Source organism: Carassius auratus, linkage group LG44F (assembly GCF_003368295.1).
Source record: "Carassius auratus strain Wakin linkage group LG44F, ASM336829v1, whole genome shotgun sequence".
Lineage (NCBI taxonomy): Eukaryota > Metazoa > Chordata > Actinopteri > Cypriniformes > Cyprinidae > Carassius > Carassius auratus.
In genome coordinates this window covers 44,235-64,287 of record NC_039298.1, presented here as the reverse complement: position 1 = coordinate 64,287, position 20,053 = coordinate 44,235, and the positions used below count along the sequence as shown (strand labels likewise).

The 20,053-nt window shown below is 34.8% G+C and overlaps 1 protein-coding gene, 1 long non-coding RNA gene and 2 other non-coding genes across 4 annotated transcripts in view; 1 reads left to right on the top strand and 3 right to left on the bottom strand.

The window, feature by feature from the left end:
* The window catches only part of LOC113068238 (NACHT, LRR and PYD domains-containing protein 12), a 30,785-nt gene extending 20,316 nt beyond the window's left edge, over positions 1-10,469 (top strand). Inside the window, exons 11-15 of the mRNA XM_026240897.1 lie at positions 188-361; positions 4,703-4,876; positions 8,307-8,480; positions 8,754-8,927; positions 9,410-10,469. Of these exons, the coding sequence (XP_026096682.1) occupies positions 188-361; positions 4,703-4,876; positions 8,307-8,480; positions 8,754-8,927; positions 9,410-9,428 (715 nt within the window). The 3' untranslated portion in view covers positions 9,429-10,469. The remainder of the gene's footprint in view (positions 1-187; positions 362-4,702; positions 4,877-8,306; positions 8,481-8,753; positions 8,928-9,409) is intronic.
* A 1,176-nt stretch (positions 10,470-11,645) lies between these two features.
* LOC113068239 (uncharacterized) lies at positions 11,646-13,214 on the bottom strand. The gene is made up of 3 exons (XR_003279499.1): positions 13,115-13,214; positions 12,157-12,248; positions 11,646-11,863 (listed from the first exon to the last, which is right to left on the bottom strand). It is a non-coding gene; the product is annotated as an uncharacterized LOC113068239 (long non-coding RNA).
* LOC113068465 (small nucleolar RNA SNORA9) lies at positions 11,943-12,075 on the bottom strand. Its single transcript, XR_003279545.1, has one exon. It is a non-coding gene; the product is annotated as a small nucleolar RNA SNORA9 (small nucleolar RNA).
* LOC113068464 (small nucleolar RNA SNORA9) lies at positions 12,333-12,464 on the bottom strand. The gene has a single exon (XR_003279544.1). It is a non-coding gene; the product is annotated as a small nucleolar RNA SNORA9 (small nucleolar RNA).
* Positions 13,215-20,053: the final 6,839 nt, after the last annotated feature.

The window sequence follows — 20,053 nt, the reverse complement described above, 5'->3', positions numbered from 1 at the left end:
CCTACACACACACTCTAGTTGAAGAATGCCACAATGAAAACACACTCAATCCTTTACCACATATTATGCCAATCTGCCACTCAGGATCACCTGAAACTCACACCAAATACTAACATGACACTAGTGTTCTTGACTCTTTGTGTCTGTTTTCTCCTGAGTTGTGTTTTGTTTTTGTTTTGTTTTTCAGGATGTGTAACTGTAGAATTGGAGAGGAAGGTTGTGCTGCTCTGACTTCAGCTCTGAAATCAAATCCCTCACACCTGAGAGAACTGGATCTAAGCTATAATAATCTAGGAGACTCAGGAGTGAAGCTGCTCTCTGATCTACTGCGGGATCCACACTGTAAACTGGATACATTGCAGTGAGTTATTTTAGCATATTTTTGAAGTTATTTAATTTCTCTCATCATTCTAGTTTTGTTTATATAATATAGATGATTTGAAATACATTCATTGATGTAATTTGATGGTTAAGACTACACACATCGGCATCGAGTGATATTGTTTTTTTGTCTGACCTGGAACCCAACAGAAAACCAAGAGTAGTACTGGTGCATGCCAGGGCTGGGACTGACTTGGGAGACAATTTAAATGTTTGTAGTTCTTTTGTGAGCTGAAGTACCCAGTTAATCCTCTGGTGTCGATTAACACGTATACGCATTTTGAGACATCTTCTCCTGATAACCCCCAAAAAAACTTAAATTAAACTTTCATTTTTGATGTACAGATAAGAGCAATACATCAATCTGATCTGTAAAGGGTTTACTTTTATTTGTATACACACATAATAACAACACAACTTTGTGCATTTACAAAATAAAGAAAACAAAGTGTGCTGTCTGTAGCCTTGATCTGCGGTCATCTTCATTTAGAAACTAAATGTCATTCAGATGAACTGTAACTCAGCAAATACTCAACAAAGAGAATATACAGTTTATTTATAATATATATGTATATATATATATATATATATATATATATATATATATATATATATATATATATATATATATATATATATATAAAAGTTTGACATGTCTACTTTTTAAACTGAACAAGTCTTACCGAAAACAAATATTCTGTGATAAAGTAATCCATATGAAAATGTTCAAGTCTCCCTTCATTATATCTAATGTGACCACGCCCACGCGGTGAACGTGTTATTGATATTATAATGTTCCACGTGAAGCTCGCGCCCTGTGAGCAACCATACCACAGAAAACAAAGCTGCGAGTCTTTTCTTCAAGGTGTTTTTTTTTTGTTTTTTGTTTTTACTGTTTGCTTTGCGCTGAGAGGAATAAGACATAATTCACCCCAAGAAAATGCGCTGATTACCTTTACTGATTTCCTCCAAAAAAATAATAATAATGAAGCGATTTATCCAGCAGAGATCATAAACATGAATACGTCTTTTTTATACACTTGTATTAGTTTTCACATAACGTGTTCACATTTTACTAGTTTTAGTTGGACTTTTTCCAAACTATAATTCCTGACTAAATGTATAATCAAGTGAAACATGAAGTTGCATTCACATCATCTAAATGTTCTACAGTACCACTAGTATCAGTGACCATCAAAATTATATTATTAACGTAGTTTATAATTTTAGTTTATTTGAGAGCACATACAGGTCCTTCTAAAAAAATTAGCATATTGTGATAAAGTTCATTATTTTCCATAATGTAATGATAAAAAATTAACTTTCATATATTGTAGATTCATTGCACACCAAGTGAAATATTTCAGGTCTTTTATTGTTTTAATAATGATGATTTTGGCATACAGCTCATAAAAACCCAAAATGCCTGTCTCAAAAAATTAGCATATTTCATCTGACCAATAAAAGAAAAGTGTTTTTAATGCAAAAAGTCAACCTTCAAATAATTATGTTCAGTTATGCACTGAATACTTGGTCGGGAATCCTTTTGCAGAAATGACTGCTTCAATGCGGTGTGGCATGGAGGCAATCAGCCTGTGGCTCTGCTTAGGTGTTATGGAGGCCCAGGATGCTTCGATAGCAGCCTTAAGCTCAAATGTAAATCAAACAAATGTAATCCGAAAATACTATATTCACAACATTGTCAATTTTATGTGACCTATCAGTTGCGTTGCTTCACTGCCATTCAAAAATCCCCCATAGGATATTGCAATGCAGATTGAATGCAATTTATATATACATTTAATTGGACAGGAAGTAATAAGATGTAATAATCAGCCTGTGGCACTGCTGAGGTGTTATGGAGGCCCAGGATGCTTCGATAGCGGTCTTAAGCTCATCCAGAGTGTTGGGTCTTGCGTCTCTCAACTTTCTCTTCACAGTATCCCACAGATTCTCCATGGGGTTCAGGTCAGGAGAGTTGGCAGGCCAATTGAGCACAGTAATACCATGATCAGTATACCATTTACCAGTGGTTTTGGCACTGTGAGCAGGTGCCAGGTCTTGCTGAAAAACAAAATCTTCATCTCCATAAAGCTTTTCAGCAGATGGAAGTGCTCCAAAATCTCCTGATAACTAGCTGCATTGACCCTGCCCTTGATAAAACACAGTGGACCAACACCAGCAGCTGACATGGCACCCCAGACCATCACTGACTGTGGGTACTTGACACTGGATTTCAGGCATTTTGGCATTTCCTTCTCCCCAGTCTTCCTCCAGACTCTGGCACCTTGATTTCCTAATGACATGCAAAATTTGTCCAAAAGTCCAGTGTTGCTTCTCTGTAGCCCATGTCAGGCCCTTCTGCCGCTGTTTCTGGTTCAAAAGTGGCTTTACCTGGGGAATGCGGCACCTGTAGCCCATTTCATGCACACGCCTGTGCACGGTGGCTCAGGATGTTTCTACTACAGACTCAGTCCACTGCTTCTGCAGGTCCCCCAAGGTCTGGAATCGGTCCTTCTTCACAATCTTCCTCAGGGTCTTGTCACCTCTTCTCGTTGTGCAGTGTTTTTTGCCACACTTTTTCCTTCCCACAGACTTCCCACTGAGGTGCCTTGATACAGCACTCTGGGAACAGCCTATTCATTCAGAAATTTCTTTCTGTGTCTCACCCTCTTGCTTGAGGGTGTCAATGATGGCCTTCTGGTCAGCAGTCTTACCCATGATTGCGGTTTTGAGTAATGAACCAGGCTGGGAATTTTTAAAAGCCTCAGGAATCTTTTGCAGGTGTTTAGAGTTAATTAGTTGATTCAGATGATTGGGTTAATAGCTCGTTTAGAGAACCTTTTCATGATATGCTAATTTTTTGAGATAGGAATTTTGGGTTTTCATGAGCCGTATGCCAAAATCAGACCTGAAATATTTCAGTTGGTGTGCAATGAATCTAAAATTTATTAAAGTTTAATTTTTATCATTACATTATGGAAAATAATGAACTTTATAACAATATGCTAATGTTTTGAGAAGGACCTGTACACAATATACACTTTGGAAATGATAATTATGTGATGTTAATTTATATATTTCAACATGACACAATGCCATTCAATACCAGTTTGCTAAAGCACTAATATTTTGAAATATTTCTACTATTTAAAGTAACTGTTTTCTATTTGAATGTATTTTTAGATTTGTATTTATTCCTGTGATCAAAGCTAAATTTTCAGCATCATTACTCCAGTCTTACTCCAAGGGTAACAATATAACACTATACCATTCAAAAGCCTGGAGTCCGTATATATATTACCGTATTTTCCGCACTATAAGGCGCACCGGATTATAAGGCACACCTTCAATTAATGGCCTATTTTAGAACTGTTTTCATACATAGGGCACACCAGATTATAAGGCGCATAGAATAGAAGTTAAATGCATTAGACATTTTGCAACAAGCCTTCAGCACGTGCTGAATGAGCGAGCGCCTTAGGGGCCGTTCACATATCGTGCCTAAAACGCGTGGAAAACGCTAGTTGCGCCGCTTTCTCATCCTTTCCAAAGCGCTTGGGCAGAAGCGCTCATGAGGCGTCTGTCTTTGCTAAGCAACAATGACGTGCTCTCTCCATGAGATGCGGAAATTTCAGCAAAGGATAAATAGATTTGCAGCTCTAAAAATCGCTTGCAGTAGCTCTGCTACAAAATTTATTTCACAATTGCAATCCATATACAACTATGATCAGCTGTTCCTTCATCTTGGCTGAGCTTTCAACGTTGTTACGGGAAAGGATGAAGCTGATTGGCTAGATCTTGTCACATGACCCGCGGTGCACTTGCGGCATTCTAAAAGGTTGAGATGTTTTTACATTTTGCTGTATCTAAAACGTACCGAACCGAACCGTGACATCAGTGTATCGTATCGAACCGAGCCGTGAATTTTGTGAACCATTACACCCCTAATATATATATATATATTAGAAAATCTGAATTTTAGAAGGATTTCTGAAGGATTGTGTGACTGGAGTAATGATGCTAAAAATTCAGCTTTGACCAAAAGGGTCTAAGAAAATTTAAACCAATATATTGTTTTTTTTGTAAGTGAGTAAACAAGATTATTGTCACATCAATTTGAAGAAAAAATTCTAGGCAACATGTTCCAGATTTGACAGTCTTGTGAACAAATGTTCTTAGGACCTTATTTTAGTGACTTCAAAATTTTTGATTTTCACTAACCACATATGAACATTGTTTTGTCAAAAACACAATCATGTACATACATGCTATTTATATATTATTGTAGCACATTTTGTACTGAATACATTGTTTTCAGACTGAATAACTGCAGTTTTGGAGAGGAAGGTTGCTCTTCTCTGGCTTCAGCTCTAAGATCAAACCCGTCACACCTGAAAGAACTGGATCTGGGCTGTAATAAACTTAGAGATTCAGGAGCGAAGCTGCTAGCGAATCTACTGGAGGATCCACAGTGTAAACTGAAAAAACTACTGTGAGTGTTATCTGAATATAAAATTGATATATTGTGACATAATTTTATTAAATTTGGGGCTCTGAGTATCCAGCTTGCTTGAGCAATTAAGAGTTACTTGAAGTGTGGGTTGTTGAATGTCACTGCAGGGCTCCAGAAATTGGTGCAACGGTTGTACTGTGGTGTTAATACAAAGTTGGCACACTTTTAGTTAGTTTTAGCTGCCATTTGTATGGCATGTCAAGTAGTAAAAATAAATAACATTATTAATAATAATCAGGGGCGTAGCCATAATTTCAGAAGTGTGTGTGTGGGGCAGAAAGAAAGCTTGAAAGGGTTTCATAAATCATTTGTGAAAATGCTTCATATTAATTTGACTTTCACATACTAATAATGAACAATAAATAGATAAATAAATTAATAATAAATAAAATATTAATTAATAAATAAATAGACCTTCCAAATTGTAATATTGGTTTACACTGCCATTTTACAGAATGATAATCTGGCCTCACTTTCGCCAGAGCCGGATTATCCATAAGGGCACTTGGGCCTGTGCCCAGGGGCACCAACCATTCACAACAACTAGGGGGCACCACATGACACAAGCTTTAAAAATATATTTCGTAAATTGTTTTATTATTAACTTGAAATTCTTGAAATACCATAACTTGATTATGAACACTAACTTAACAATAATAATAATAATAATAAATTATAAATAAATAAAGATTACATGACCACTATCAGCACCCCCTTCCGTCCCCAGTCTGTCAGAGTTGAGTTGGTCCACAACAAGTACGCAAAAATGTGTAATTTTTGTAAGGGTTTTTGTTGAGGTATAGTGCCCAGGGGCACCACACTGTCGCAATTAATTTAAGCTGCAATGAAAAGTAAATTAGCTTTGTAAAATCTTTGGCCAACTTTGATTTCAAGTTTTTTTAATGCTATTTCTCACTATATTACAGGTAAGTAGCATTAATATATTATAAATAATAGTTATTTTAAAACAATAGTAGTTTAGGCTAGACTTTCTAAATACTAAATCCTTACAAAATGTCCTCATTCCTGTCGTCAGAATAATACTGTTGATCATGTTGACATCTCACAGCACAGTAAACCAGTTAGTGGTTACCTGTAATGTAAAATCTTCTTTCTTTCTTTCTTTCTTTTTGTGACATAATGTTCATGACTGTTAGCACAAGGAAGTGAGTAGAGACCTGAGACCAAAACCATTGGGCTAATATTCAATCTGGTCAGCCCCAGTATTGCCAATAGAGGAGGTGGTCAGGAGAAATCTGTGCCTTCTGTTTCTTTACACACCGACTGTCACCGTTTGTCCACTTATTCTACAAATACTTAAAGAATGTAAATGTATCTTCTGCTCACCAAGCCTGATCCAAAGTACAGCAAAAGTAGTAATGTTTTGAAATATTATTACAATTTAAAATAACTGCTTTCTAATGGAATACATTTTAAAATGTAATTGATTGTTGTGTTCAAAGCTGAAATTTCAGCATCATTACTGCAGACTTCAGTGTCATATGATCCATTGATATTCTGCTCAAGAAAACTTTTTTAATTATTATTATTATAATTCATATTTAAAACAGTTGAGTCCATTTCTTTTATTCTTTGATGAATAGAAAGATCCAAAGATCATCATTTATGTAAAATAAAAATATTTTGTAACATAATACACTATACCATTCAAAAGCTTAGAAATTATATTTATATAATATAATAATTATAGAAATTAATACTTTCATATAGCAAGGATGTATTTAAATGATAAATATGATAAGATATTTATAATGTTACAAAAGGTATCTGTTTCAGATAAATGTTTTTTTTAACTTCCTAATCATCAAAGAAACTTACTCCGATGTTTTAAACATCATCAAAATAATAAATGATTTTTGAGCATCAACCTGTTTTCTGAAGGATCGTGTGAATGAAGTGATGATGCTAAAAAGTAGCTTTGAAATCTCAATAACTTAACACAATTATAAAATAACACAATTTTACTGTTTTGCTCTACTTTGGATCAAATAACTGCAGGCTTGGCAAACAAAAGAGACTTCTTTAAAAAAACATTAACAATTTTACTGTTCAAAAACTTTTGACTGGTACTGTAGCTATAGGCAACATTACTTTTTTTTAATTTCTAGATTTTAATTGGCTTTTAATTTAAAGATAACTGATGGACAATAATCAATAATAATGATTTGTTAATGTTTAAATACTACAAACCCTTTTTTTATCACAATGAGGCAGAATAATTTCCATACTGTAATAAATGCTATGTCAATTAGCACTGCATTGTTCATATACTTTATGTATTACCTGGTGATGACTTTGCAAAAATACAAATAAACCATATATTGTTGCAATCATATTTTTAATGTCTTCATGTTTCCAAACATTTATGTTTTTATGTTTAAACAACTGTTTTCATACAGCAATAGCTGTACGCTTTTGTACATATAAGGAATTTCCTGGTACTACTTTCTGTGCGAGACCGCTCTCTGGCTTTAAGTGTGAATGAAACACATACTGCATGAGTGTTTAGCGCTTTGAGATGTTCATCTTGCCTTATTCTGGGTCCAAATAAAATATCAGATCATATGCAGACTATCCTTTGAGTTTAAATCTATTTTTATTCACACCAGCTCTTGAAAACCTCTATGCGAACACACTTGCCCGAAAAAGTGCAGGGGACAAATTTATGTCCCGCATGAAATCTACGCCCCTGATAATAATGATTAAAAATAATAATAATAATAAAACAATAATAAAACATCTTAAAAGAATGAAACAGTCTGGTTCTGGAAGTAATCAACAACTTAATATATACAGTATATATATTTTATTGATGGTTTTTTTATCATATTACATCGTACACAATGCTTTATGGCAGTTTATTCCTTCATTACCTTAAGTACACAAACATTTTTGTCCATTTAAAAAAAATATATACTTAAAAAAAAAAAAAAAAAAAAAAAATATATATATATATATATATATATATATATATATATATATATATATATATATAAATTCCAGTAAGTATTCCAGTCCAGTAAGAGGAATTTCAATACGCCACAGAATTATATTACAAATACATTTGTATACTGATTTAAATCAATGTGAAGCGAGATGAAATGCTCACAGTCACAAAAGAATGGAAAACAGGAGAAACATTGTGCCAGTAATGAATTTACAACCATGTGTTTTAGATACTAACATGAACCTTTAAAGTATCACTATGCATCCTTTAGGGGTACACAGTGCCTGGCACAGTGATATACCTATTTAAAAGACTAATGCCCCAGTGGCAGCTTTTGTACTTTTTTTTTCTTTCTGAAAGTGTATATGGAACTCATTCTATTTACCTGACAGATTAATGTCTTATCTTATTTTAGGACCTTTTTTATATTCCTTTCTGCAGGTTGGAAAACAGCAGTATTGGCGAAGAAGGTTGTGCTTCTCTTTCTTCAGCTCTGAAATTAAACCCATCACATCTGAGAGAACTGGATCTGGGCAATAATTATCTAGGAGTCTTAGGAGTGAAGGTTCTCTCTCATTTACTGCGGGATCCAGAATGTAAACTTGAGATACTGCAGTGAGTATTATTTATCTCGCTCTCTTAACAAAAAATAATAATAATAATAATAAACTTATGGAATGTCTTTGGGTTGTAATGCCTTAAATTCTTTAAGATCATTTTAAATTGTGATTTAATCTGAATTAAACTTGGATTCTTTTATCTTTAATAACCAATAAAAACTTTTGTCTACATGCATGGTAAATCTATACACAAATTTTACTTTGCCCTGAACACACTATTTTACAACATCATTGTCCCAAATAGGAGCTATTTTTCTTCTCTTTGCAGGTTGTATAACTGCCGTATTGAAGAGAAAGGTTGTGCCCGTCTGGCTTCAGCTCTGAGATCAAATCCCTCACACCTGAGAGAACTGAATCTGAGCTGTAATAAACCAAGTGTTTCAGAACTGAAGTTGTTCTGTAACTTAGCACAGGATCCACATAATAAACTGGAGAAACTAGAGTAAGTTTTTACTCTGAAGCTTTAAAACAGTTAGTTCTGGTCTTCAAATTCAATGAGTTTCCAGTAGTTTCCAATTTACAGAAAAGACTCTCTGCTTGGAATTAGACAAGGGATAGGTTTACCTTTAAATAATAATAATTATTATTATTATTTTTAAATGTGTCATCATCCACTCAAAGGTCACTTCTGACTGGCAAACAAAGTCATAATTGATTGAATTAGTAATACATGGTTAGAAGTCAATATATTAGGAAAGTACGAAAGAGCATAAGAAAACACATGTAGACAGAGATAACACGACATCTTATGGATTAAAACGAGAAGCAGTAATCACAATTAAGTCCAGAGATGTATCACTTCATTTGGAAATGTTTTCATTATTTAAAGATCATGTGAGGAGAAAATGATGCATTTATAAAGTCTTTTTGACATGATCTCTAATACTGATCATATGTAAATTTATATTTGATCTTTCTCCACAGTTTGTCTGTACTGTATTGAGCCTCACCTCTAACAATCAACTACAAATGACAAACAACAAGAGCTGCCATTGGACAAACACCAGCACTGACCAGCATAAATAAACCCATCTGAATGTATAGAAAAAGCCCCAAAACTGGATATAAAAACATTTTATAGCCCAAATAAACACACCTGAATCTATACATAAAATCACCAAATAGTGGACATGAAATTTTTAATTTCCGCATTTTAACAAACGACGTCACACGCACATTTGAGCTGTCATTTACCAAATTTTATGTGCTCCCTGTACTTGCATTAATCAATGTTAAAATGTAAATAGAAGGCTAAATTAAATGTTCATAAAATGCAACTATAGTTTGAGTTTATAGTTTGTTTCTATGTTTTCATATCTTTGTTTGAATATACTTGTACTTTAGATAATCACAAATAAACAATGCTGTAAGCAATAAAGATAGTATGTACACACCTTCACTTGTAGCATCGAGGTAAACTTTTAGTCCACAAGGTAAACAGTGAGGTCAGACATTAAAATGTTCAAACAAGGCAGGGCAATATATACATAATTTATGCTGAAGTTAAATATGACCATTGTCCAAATATATATATATATATGCATATGCACACACTTATCCATTTTCTTTGGTAATCAGCAATCATCAAAAATAAATAAATCAGTCACATTTTTTATTTTAATCCTTTTAACTCATCTAGCTCATCTGTATTTTTTGTTAAATGTTCTAATTAGTCTGAATGTGGAGAACAAATGTAATCCGAAAATACTATATTCACAACATTGTCAATTTTATGTGACCTATCAGTTGCGTTGCTTCACTGCCATTCAAAAATCCCCCATAGGATATTGCAATGCAGATTGAATGCAATTTATATATACATTTAATTGGACAGGAAGTAATAAGATGTAATAATCAGCCTGTGGCACTGCTGAGGTGTTATGGAGGCCCAGGATGCTTCGATAGCGGTCTTAAGCTCATCCAGAGTGTTGGGTCTTGCGTCTCTCAACTTTCTCTTCACAGTATCCCACAGATTCTCCATGGGGTTCAGGTCAGGAGAGTTGGCAGGCCAATTGAGCACAGTAATACCATGATCAGTATACCATTTACCAGTGGTTTTGGCACTGTGAGCAGGTGCCAGGTCTTGCTGAAAAACAAAATCTTCATCTCCATAAAGCTTTTCAGCAGATGGAAGTGCTCCAAAATCTCCTGATAACTAGCTGCATTGACCCTGCCCTTGATAAAACACAGTGGACCAACACCAGCAGCTGACATGGCACCCCAGACCATCACTGACTGTGGGTACTTGACACTGGATTTCAGGCATTTTGGCATTTCCTTCTCCCCAGTCTTCCTCCAGACTCTGGCACCTTGATTTCCGAATGAAATGCAAAATTAGCTTTCATCCGAAAAAAGTACTTTGGACCACTGAGCAACAGTCCAATGCTGCTTCTCTGTAGCCCATTTCCTGCACACGCCTGTGCACGGTGGCTCTGGACGTTTCTACTCTGGATGTTGTGCAGCGTTTTTTGCCACACTTTTTCCTTCCCACAGACTTCCCACTGAGGTGCCTTGATAACCTTTTCATGATATGTTAATTTTTTGAGATAGGAATTTTGGGTTTTCATGAGCTGTATGCCAAAATCATCAGTATTAAAACAATAAAAGACCTGAAATATTTCAGTTGGTGTGCAATGAATCTAAAATATATGAAAGTTAAATTTTTATTACATTATGTAAAATAATGAACTTTTATCACAATATAATTTTTTGAGAAGGACCTGTACAACGTAGGTTCACCATATGCATCTTCAGTTATACACTGTTACACGGGACACCACACGTTGTAGTGTTCATCCTGTTGTGAGGTTAATGGTCTTGAGCATTTTCCCCATTAGCAGCACGTTTTAAGATAATGTATAAGACAAGTAAAATCTCAAACAATTATTTGTTGGGTAGTGGCATGTACATTATTCCTTGTTTGATCTAGTTTGTTCAACTTGGATAAAAGCCACTTGCTAAATACTGCTTTAATTGGCAGGAGCTTTAAGTTTATTAAAAGCATGTAAAGATGAACTCAAATTAATGTATAATTACTTAGGAGTCAAATAATCATGTAGTAAGCAGGATAATGTGCTGCCAGCTATTTGCTATACACAGCATGTTTGACAATTAGTCTCATGATACCAACATGCTTTTAATAAAGTGAAAAAAAGACAACTTTGTTTAAAGGATTTTCTCTCTTTATTCAGCTGAACATTTATTAAATCAAACAGTTTTCACCTCTGGGTTTTAACACTACTCAGCATTCAAACAACAAATGCACCAAAAATAATGTTCCATGTCAATCTCAGTGTGTAATATTTACTGCTTTCCTAATATCTTGCCTTGCTCAAAATGAACACTTGGTGATCCAACACAACAGCAAACCAATTCTTCCTGTAAAAGGACAGAAGGAAATAAGATTATGTTTCACATGAAGAAAAATAATTCCCATAAGATTACGGACAGCTAGTTGAAATGTTTGAAGATTATATAACCATGCTGGGAAGGGCACCGCAGCAGGCCTCAAACCACCTCAAAATCTCTCTAGCAGACATTACAGGAAAGGACAGAGTCACAATGACTAAACCTTGCTGGTTAGCCTGCAACAATGACTTCGGTTTTAGAAAGCTGAACTAAAATTGTACAAGTGTTAATATAGGTATGAATTATGTGTTTACCAAACTTACTTGTAACAGATGGGGAGAAACTCATGACCGATACATAACATTAAGGTGGCCAGATAAATGCTCTCTGAAGGCTTCAAGGAACTTCCATTTAGCTGTAAAAGACCATTTCATTAAGTTTCATAAGCAAAGGATGTTATTGTGCAGAATTTGAGACCTTTAAGCACATTTGAAGTATTGATTGTCTGAGGTTTCTATAACCATACTGCAGAAGGTAAACAGCAGGCCTCAAACCACCTCAAGTCCATCTAGCAGACACAACAGGAAAGAACAGAGTCACTTCAGACTCAGCCTCGCTGAACGGCCTGCCAGACTACTAGAGTCATAATATTCATTTCATTACCAACCAAAAATTTTTTTTTTTATTCACTTGCACAATTAATTTTAGCTGCAATGAAAACTAAATTGTTATAGCTTTGCAAAATCTTTGGCCAACTTTATTTAGTTTTTACAGGTGACTATATTACAGGTGAATAGCATTAATTATATTATATATAATTATTTTAAAACTATAGTAGTTTAGGTTAGGCTTTCTACAATATTTTATGCCTCATTCATTTAATTACCAACCAAAATGGACAAAATCTACATTAAAAGTGTACATAATTACTTTTGAACAACTTAAAATAATAATAAAAAAAGTTGCATTTTACGAACACGGGCGTCTGCGCTCGTATCACACGTGGAAACTTGTGACCACGTGCTTTTTATAATTTTATTAAAACTTATCAAAAACTACTCGGCCACTTTAAGATAAGATTTAAATGAAAAAACGGCATTATAATAGAAATCTAAAAGTATTTTTTTCCACTTACAAGCAGACAATTTAACTTTGCACTAGATATAAACTATAAATATCCTTACCGCATTATACCCCTATTGCATAACATTTACCATATCACATTAAGATGAACAATAAATAAGCTTTTGTGATGTTTACGCACTAATATTTGAAGCTCACCTCAGAGATGCAAGAGAGTTGACTCTGCTCGCACAGACGTCCTCAAGCGAAAGAAGGATCCGGAAACGACGCCAGCCAGGTCTTATCTTCTTCTTCTTCTACGTTTTTGATGCCAAGTGGCAATACATGTTTTTGCGCTTTACTGCCACCAACGGGACGAGAGCGTAAAGCGCAGAAGAAAAACATATTAGTAACGTATTTGAAGTTATATATTAAGTTTATTGCTTTCATTTTTATACAGCTTATAGGTTATATAGTTATATAATATCAAAATAATCCTATTTTGATATTAATTTGAAATGTATTGCCATTTGTACAGGTACATTACAAGTACATTGTAATTCTTGTGCGTTTCTCTCTGTCAGCTTTTGTAGAAAAGTAGAAGTAAACATTCTCAAAAAAAAAAAAAATATTATTTTAATAAAAATAAATTAAATTATGTTGATTTGATTATTATCCTATTTTGATTAGAGAACTAGACAACTTTTCTATTTTGTAATACAACTATTTTATTTTTTATCACTTAGACATTCCAAGAAAGCTTGAAAGGGTTTCATAAATCATTTGTGAAACTGCTTCATATTAATTTGACTTTCAAATACTAATAATGAACAAATAAATAGATAAATAAATTAATAATAAATAAAATATTAATAAATAAATAGACCTTCCAACTAGTAATATCGGTTTACGCTGCCATTTTACATAATGATAATCTGGCTCCACATTGTGCAATTATTTTCAGCTGCAATGACAACTAAATTAGCTTTGTAAAATCTTTGGCCAACTTTGATTTCAAGTGTTTTTTTATTTATTTATTTTTTATATGCTATTTCTCACTATATTACAGGTGAGTAACATTAATATATTATAAATAATAGTTATTTTAAAACTATAGTAGTTTAGGCTAGACTTTCTTAATACTAAATCCGAATCGTTACACAACGTCCTCATTCCTGTGGTTTTCAATTCTTTCACTAGAGGTCAGAATAATACTGTTGATCAAGTTGACGTCCCACAGAACAGTAAACCACTTATTGGTTACCTGTAATGTAAAATCTACTTTCTTTCTTTCTTTCTTTCTTTCTTTCTTTCTTTCTTTCTTTCTTTCTTTCTTTCTTTCTTTCTTTCTTTCTTTCTTTCTTTCTTTCTTTCTTTCTTTCTTTTTGTGACATAATGTTCATGACTGTTAGCATGAGGGAGTGAGTAGAGACCTGACACCAAAACCATTGGGCTAATATTCAATCTGGTCACCCCCAGTATTGCCAATAGAGGAGGTGGCCAGGAGAAATCTGTGCCTTCTGTCTCTTTACACAACGACTGTCACCGTTTGTCCACTTATTCCACAAATAACTACAGTAAAATGTATCTTTCAGTAGCCTGTTACTCACCTGTAATATAGTGTAATACAGCAGCCCAATGGTCTGTTTTTTTTCTGTTTTTTTTCTGACCCATGAGGAAGAGTTTCAGTTTACAAGGGGCTTTAAATCAGACGTCACAGAGAGCCACACAGCGATATGAGAGCACACAGCACTGTGCCAGAGCGGCTAAAACGGGATGAGCTAAGAAACAGACTTCAGTGTTGTGTCATGAAATGAGGCTCTTGAGCAGATGGACCAAAAAACTGCTCTGTGCCTTGCAGGGGTTCATTTTTTTCAGTCCTTGTTCAAATAATTTAATGTTTTGTCACAACATTTTGGTTGTTGTATTGGTGAAATATGAAGTCCGCTCTTTGTCCTCCTCTATAGATTTCTCTTATTTATTTGAACACATTTCTCAACTGGTTTTGTGTCAGGATCCAAGCATTGGACATTAAATTGCAACCAAAACACCAAAGTAAACTAATAATGCTTTTAATATCAAAAGTTTTAGTAAAAATGTATTTGCAAACTATGCAAACTATATGTAAGTTGTATATATTGTGTGTGTGTATATATATATGGTAGGGTTTCATTTTTATATAACGACACATCAATTTAGAAGCACTGCCCTAATAGACCTCCAGCCAGCAGTAGACAAAAAAAGATGAAGCACTCAAATAGTTCTTGGATAAGGCCTGGCTGGGCAGATGACAGCTGTCTCCCTCTCCCTCTGCCATCTATTAAGAGCAGTAATCCGTCTATAGGAATTCTGGGTAAAGTGCCCAGTTTAACAATGCTGTAATGCAGCACAGTGACGCACATCACAAACAGTAGGACTTATGCCCCGGACCATTGCACTGGCCTTGAGGTCAGACCTCACTTTCCAAGAAGCAAACAGATGCTGCTTTAATACTGCAGGTTATATGATGCACAACATACACTCATTTACACTGAGATTCATAACAGCATGTTTACCTCTGAGAATAAATGCAGTTGCTTTAGTGTGGAATGGCACAAGCAGAGCCGTGAATGACGCTTTTGTTTGAGTGTTGCAGACTCTCATCAGCTGAAGGTGGGGGAGGAACACAGAGCTACACAGCGTGAAGGGCAAGACGACACATATACTGCGATTAAGGGGAAAGTGATTCATTGAAGAACTTTCACTGAATTACAGTGCATTCTGTACAAAAAAATACACAAGTAGTACACAGCGAAATGAAACAAGGCAGTACAGAACCAGAATTAAATACATAGTGATACATCTATGAACATTTGCGGCCCAACTAGTCCACAACTTGTTTGAATCGTCTAGTGCAATGTTGCAATTTAACACCTGGGATATGCTGACCTCAATGTAAATTTTCCACTGAATACCCAGAGAGAGCACAGACTCCAGCACAGGGAGGTGATCGAGTGATAGTTGTGTACGCAGCTGCCCGTGTAACAGGAGAACATTGGGAAGATTTTCAAACGGTTTAAGGTTTGCCATACAATCAGGGTTCATAAAATTCCAGTCAGCTGACCTTATCGGTACAGTATATTAGATTAAAAGAGGCAAAGACAACAACACAGGTCTCACACAAGAGAAACTTGAGTCAAGTTCATCCCTGCCCTAGTAGGTTTTATTTCACACTCTTTTGCTTTCCTGCTGGTTGATAATAAATGTTGTCTTTCACAGCTTCAGGTTTAAAGTGGTGTTGTGTTCTGTTTGCAGTGTTCACACAAAAATGAACATTCTGTCATCATTTACTCACCAAACTTGCATGACGTAAATTTCTTAGAACACAGAGAAGACATTTTTAAAAGTGTTTAAACTGCTGTTGTCTATACAACCGACAAAAACACAACTGAGTTTAAATGTATCTAAAAAAAAACGAAAATATTTTATGTGTACTCCATACAGGTTTGGATCGGTGTAAATGGTAATTTTCAGTTTTTTACTTTTTTTTTTTTTTTTTTTTAATGAAGTACGCTTAAGCATAACTCAGTGAAAAGAGACATTGTTAATGAAATAATATACTTCAAATTTATTTTTAAATTGTATTCATTTTAAATACATATAATGTACTTTAGTTTGTTTTTGTTTGTTTTTTTTGTTTTTTTACCCACTTAAGTAAGACTTAAGTGCATCTTTTTATGTCATTTTATAATTCTATTGTCGAAGTGTGGACTTAATGATGAATATATTTATGGTAGAAATAATAATTCACTGACATTTCTATTGAAACATGTATGCCATGTATTTAAATCAGTTTGTAATTACACATTTGTAATATTGAAGTTGTAATTTAGCACATTTAAATGTAAAATAAACTGAAAATATAATATTGAATAACACAATACAGCTATATGCTTTAGTATGTTCAATAAAACATAGTTATATATTAAAAGTTATATTGTCTCCAAGTACAGTTTTTTTTTATTACAAGTGCTAGTGCACATTCAATACAATTACAGTGCACTTAATACATTTCTTAAGTTTCACAAATGTTTCAGTGAGAAAAGAGGCCCCGTAATCCCATATTTACTTTACAGACCTAAAAAAAGACTAGACCTAAAGTCCCAGACTATGCTCAGATTTGCCAAGATATGAAAGCCTGCAATTCATTCAACATTTTTCACTTTATCTGACCTATTTTTAAAACTTGACATTCTTACTGTAAACCAATAATTGTGTCTTTTTAGGTCTTATGAGGAATTTTAAAAGAAAAATCTGGGATGAAATTGATACTTATGAAATATAGCTGAAAACTTCATTTAGTCACCTGAACTGTGAAAGCACATCCTCTGAGAAATACATTTTCCTTCAGGCCATGCTGAGCTGCACTGTGCAGTTAATGCATGAACAATGTTTGGTTTGCCTGTGTTAATATTATATAGACTGCATGAATGGCGTCATGGAGGAGATGTATTTGCAGTGTCATCTCCCTGGCTTGTTAGTCATGCAGTAATACCCACTCCATTCCTCCTGGTAACGGCCTGATGACTCAGGGCTCATGTGCCGCCGCCGGCTGCTGGATGTTCTGCTCAAGTGTGACAGTATCACTGTCCTCCTAATCCTTCCTGCCTTCCATCTTTTTCAAGCCATCTTATTTCCGCTCATTAGGACCATCGCTCATCCATCTCTTTCTCAGACTCATTCTCCTCCCCATCTGTAGGTCAGCTGACTGGATAAATCCAGGTTATTTGTAGAGGCCTGATCCCAATGTAATGGAATTATCACATGACACACTGTACCGTGACACAGCATGTGTGTGCTGCCCGACTACCAGGTGAACTGACCGTCTGGGCTTCTCAGACATGACATGGAGGTTAAATGGACAGTACAGACAGTACTGACAGGATAGATCATTCTTTGGTCATTCCAGAACATTACAGCCTTAATGCAGTATTAGTTCTGCATGTTATGAGGGGCATTTTGTCAATGGATCCCATACTTTTTTAAAGCCTACCCCATCTACATTACCCTATCTTCTGTTGGTCAGTAAAAACAGATCCTGCCCCAAAGTCAATGTCTCTGGATCGAGTTGGTCAGATTTACTTAGTTATTAATTTCAGAAAGGAATCAGCTTTCAGATAGCTGTTTCTGGCTCTGCCCATTTAACTATCGGACAAGAGAAAATACAAAGTAAAACAGACTGTGAAAAAAAGAACGACTTCCCAATTTGTCTGAGGTTGTGGATAACAGGAAATAATGTTGCAATTAATAATCAACTTCTTGCACAGACTTATTGCTTTACTTCATGAGACCACAATATATCTTCTGGAGCCATGGGTATTAATTTTGTTAAAAATAGCTAAATAGCTAAATAGCTAAAAATCTTCTTTACTGTTTGGAAAACTGTCATCTACATCTTGGATGGCCTGAAAATAAGCTAAATGAACATTTTCATCCTTAAGGTGAATCTAAATATTGAAGTACACTACAAGTGCATGTTTACACACTTCTTTTTCACATGGAAGTGTGTGTGTGTTTCTTCAGATCAGAATGTTCTGTCCATCGATGTTTTAAAGGAGGTGGTTGTTGCAGTTGCTGCTGATTAGAGCATGTTCTGCCATTGCAGTATTTCTCAGTGGGACAGAATGTTTGTGAGAGTTAATGAAGTATGACTCTGTTTGCTGTCAGCAAGTTATCAGTGATGAACATTCACTCAGAACAGGAATTCTCTGCTGGGCTTTGAAAATTACTATAATTGCTTTTGCTCTTAATATTCACCTCATGCTTCTTGCGATTGACTGTATAACCCAAAATCTCTAGGCAAACATAGTAGGAGGTTTTGCATTTAAAGTGATATACTCCCTAGTCTAGTTTAAAGCCCTTTATCAATGTGTTAAAGTCAGTTTAGATAGAAAACAGGCTTATTCTATCTATCTATCTATCTATCTATCTATCTATCTATCTATCTATCTATCTATCTATCTATCTATCTATATAAGATGCTATATGCACTTTTACAAGTTGTTTGAACTGAAATGTGTGTTGGCAGTGTGTACACAACCACCCTATAATGATAAAATTCACCCAGTGTGTGTTTTTGTCTTTCATCTACTAACATTTTAGTTGTAACGTCACATAAACAGGCCCCTCCCACTAGAGTTTGATTGCCAGTGGCGTTTCAGGACCGACTGGACTGGCGTCTTACCTTAGATCCGCATTAAGATCTAATGTCTCCCAAGCAATTTAAGTGTTCTGTTGTTGGATGTAATAATGAACATATCAGTTGTCCTTTACTTCCTTTGTATCCATTACCAGTGATCTCCATGCCATTCAGAAGGATCACAATGGACATAGTTGGACCTCTGGAGAAAGCAGTGTTGTGTGCTACTCAATACCCTAAAGCATCCTCCCTAGGATCAATTACAACTGCCAAGGTTATCAGTGCACTAGTGCAAAGGTTTTCCAGAGCAGTGGTGCCCCCAGAATATTTTAACAGGGGTGGCCAAATGAGGCCACAGTAAATTTTGGGGTGGCACATTAAAATAAAGAAAAAAAAAATAATAATAAGGGTTTGCAATATAGACAAAAAAGTTATATCTCTGTGAGTTCTAGGATTTTATCGATGAAGATAATTAGACTATTATGCTGAGTGTTATTGTGCTGATATCTTATTTTTAATTGTGCTGACATCTGATTTTTTATTTTATTTTTACCTTTACACCATTGTTTCTAAAAGTGTGCACCATCTTTTAGGTCAAATACTTGCATTTGGGCTTTTACCAAGCAAATGCAATCATTATCAACAAAATTGATCTTTGCAATGCAGATAAAACAGAAGCTGCATCTGAAGTGCCATTTAGATGTTTTTACACACTGTTTAAAATGCAGCTCCGTGGAATATGGAATACTTTAACCTGCAGTTACAAATGAATAAATAATGTTTTGATGTTTTAAAGATAAAACATTGAAAACTGATGTTTGAAATTATTAAAAAAATGAAAAGGTTCCATAAAATGTGAAATTAAAACCGCCAATAGGTGGCAGCGAGTCAATGTTAATAAGTGAGTCATTGCGATTGAACCAAATCATTTAAACGGTTGATTCATTCAGGAACGAAACACTTTAATGTTTTTTCACTTC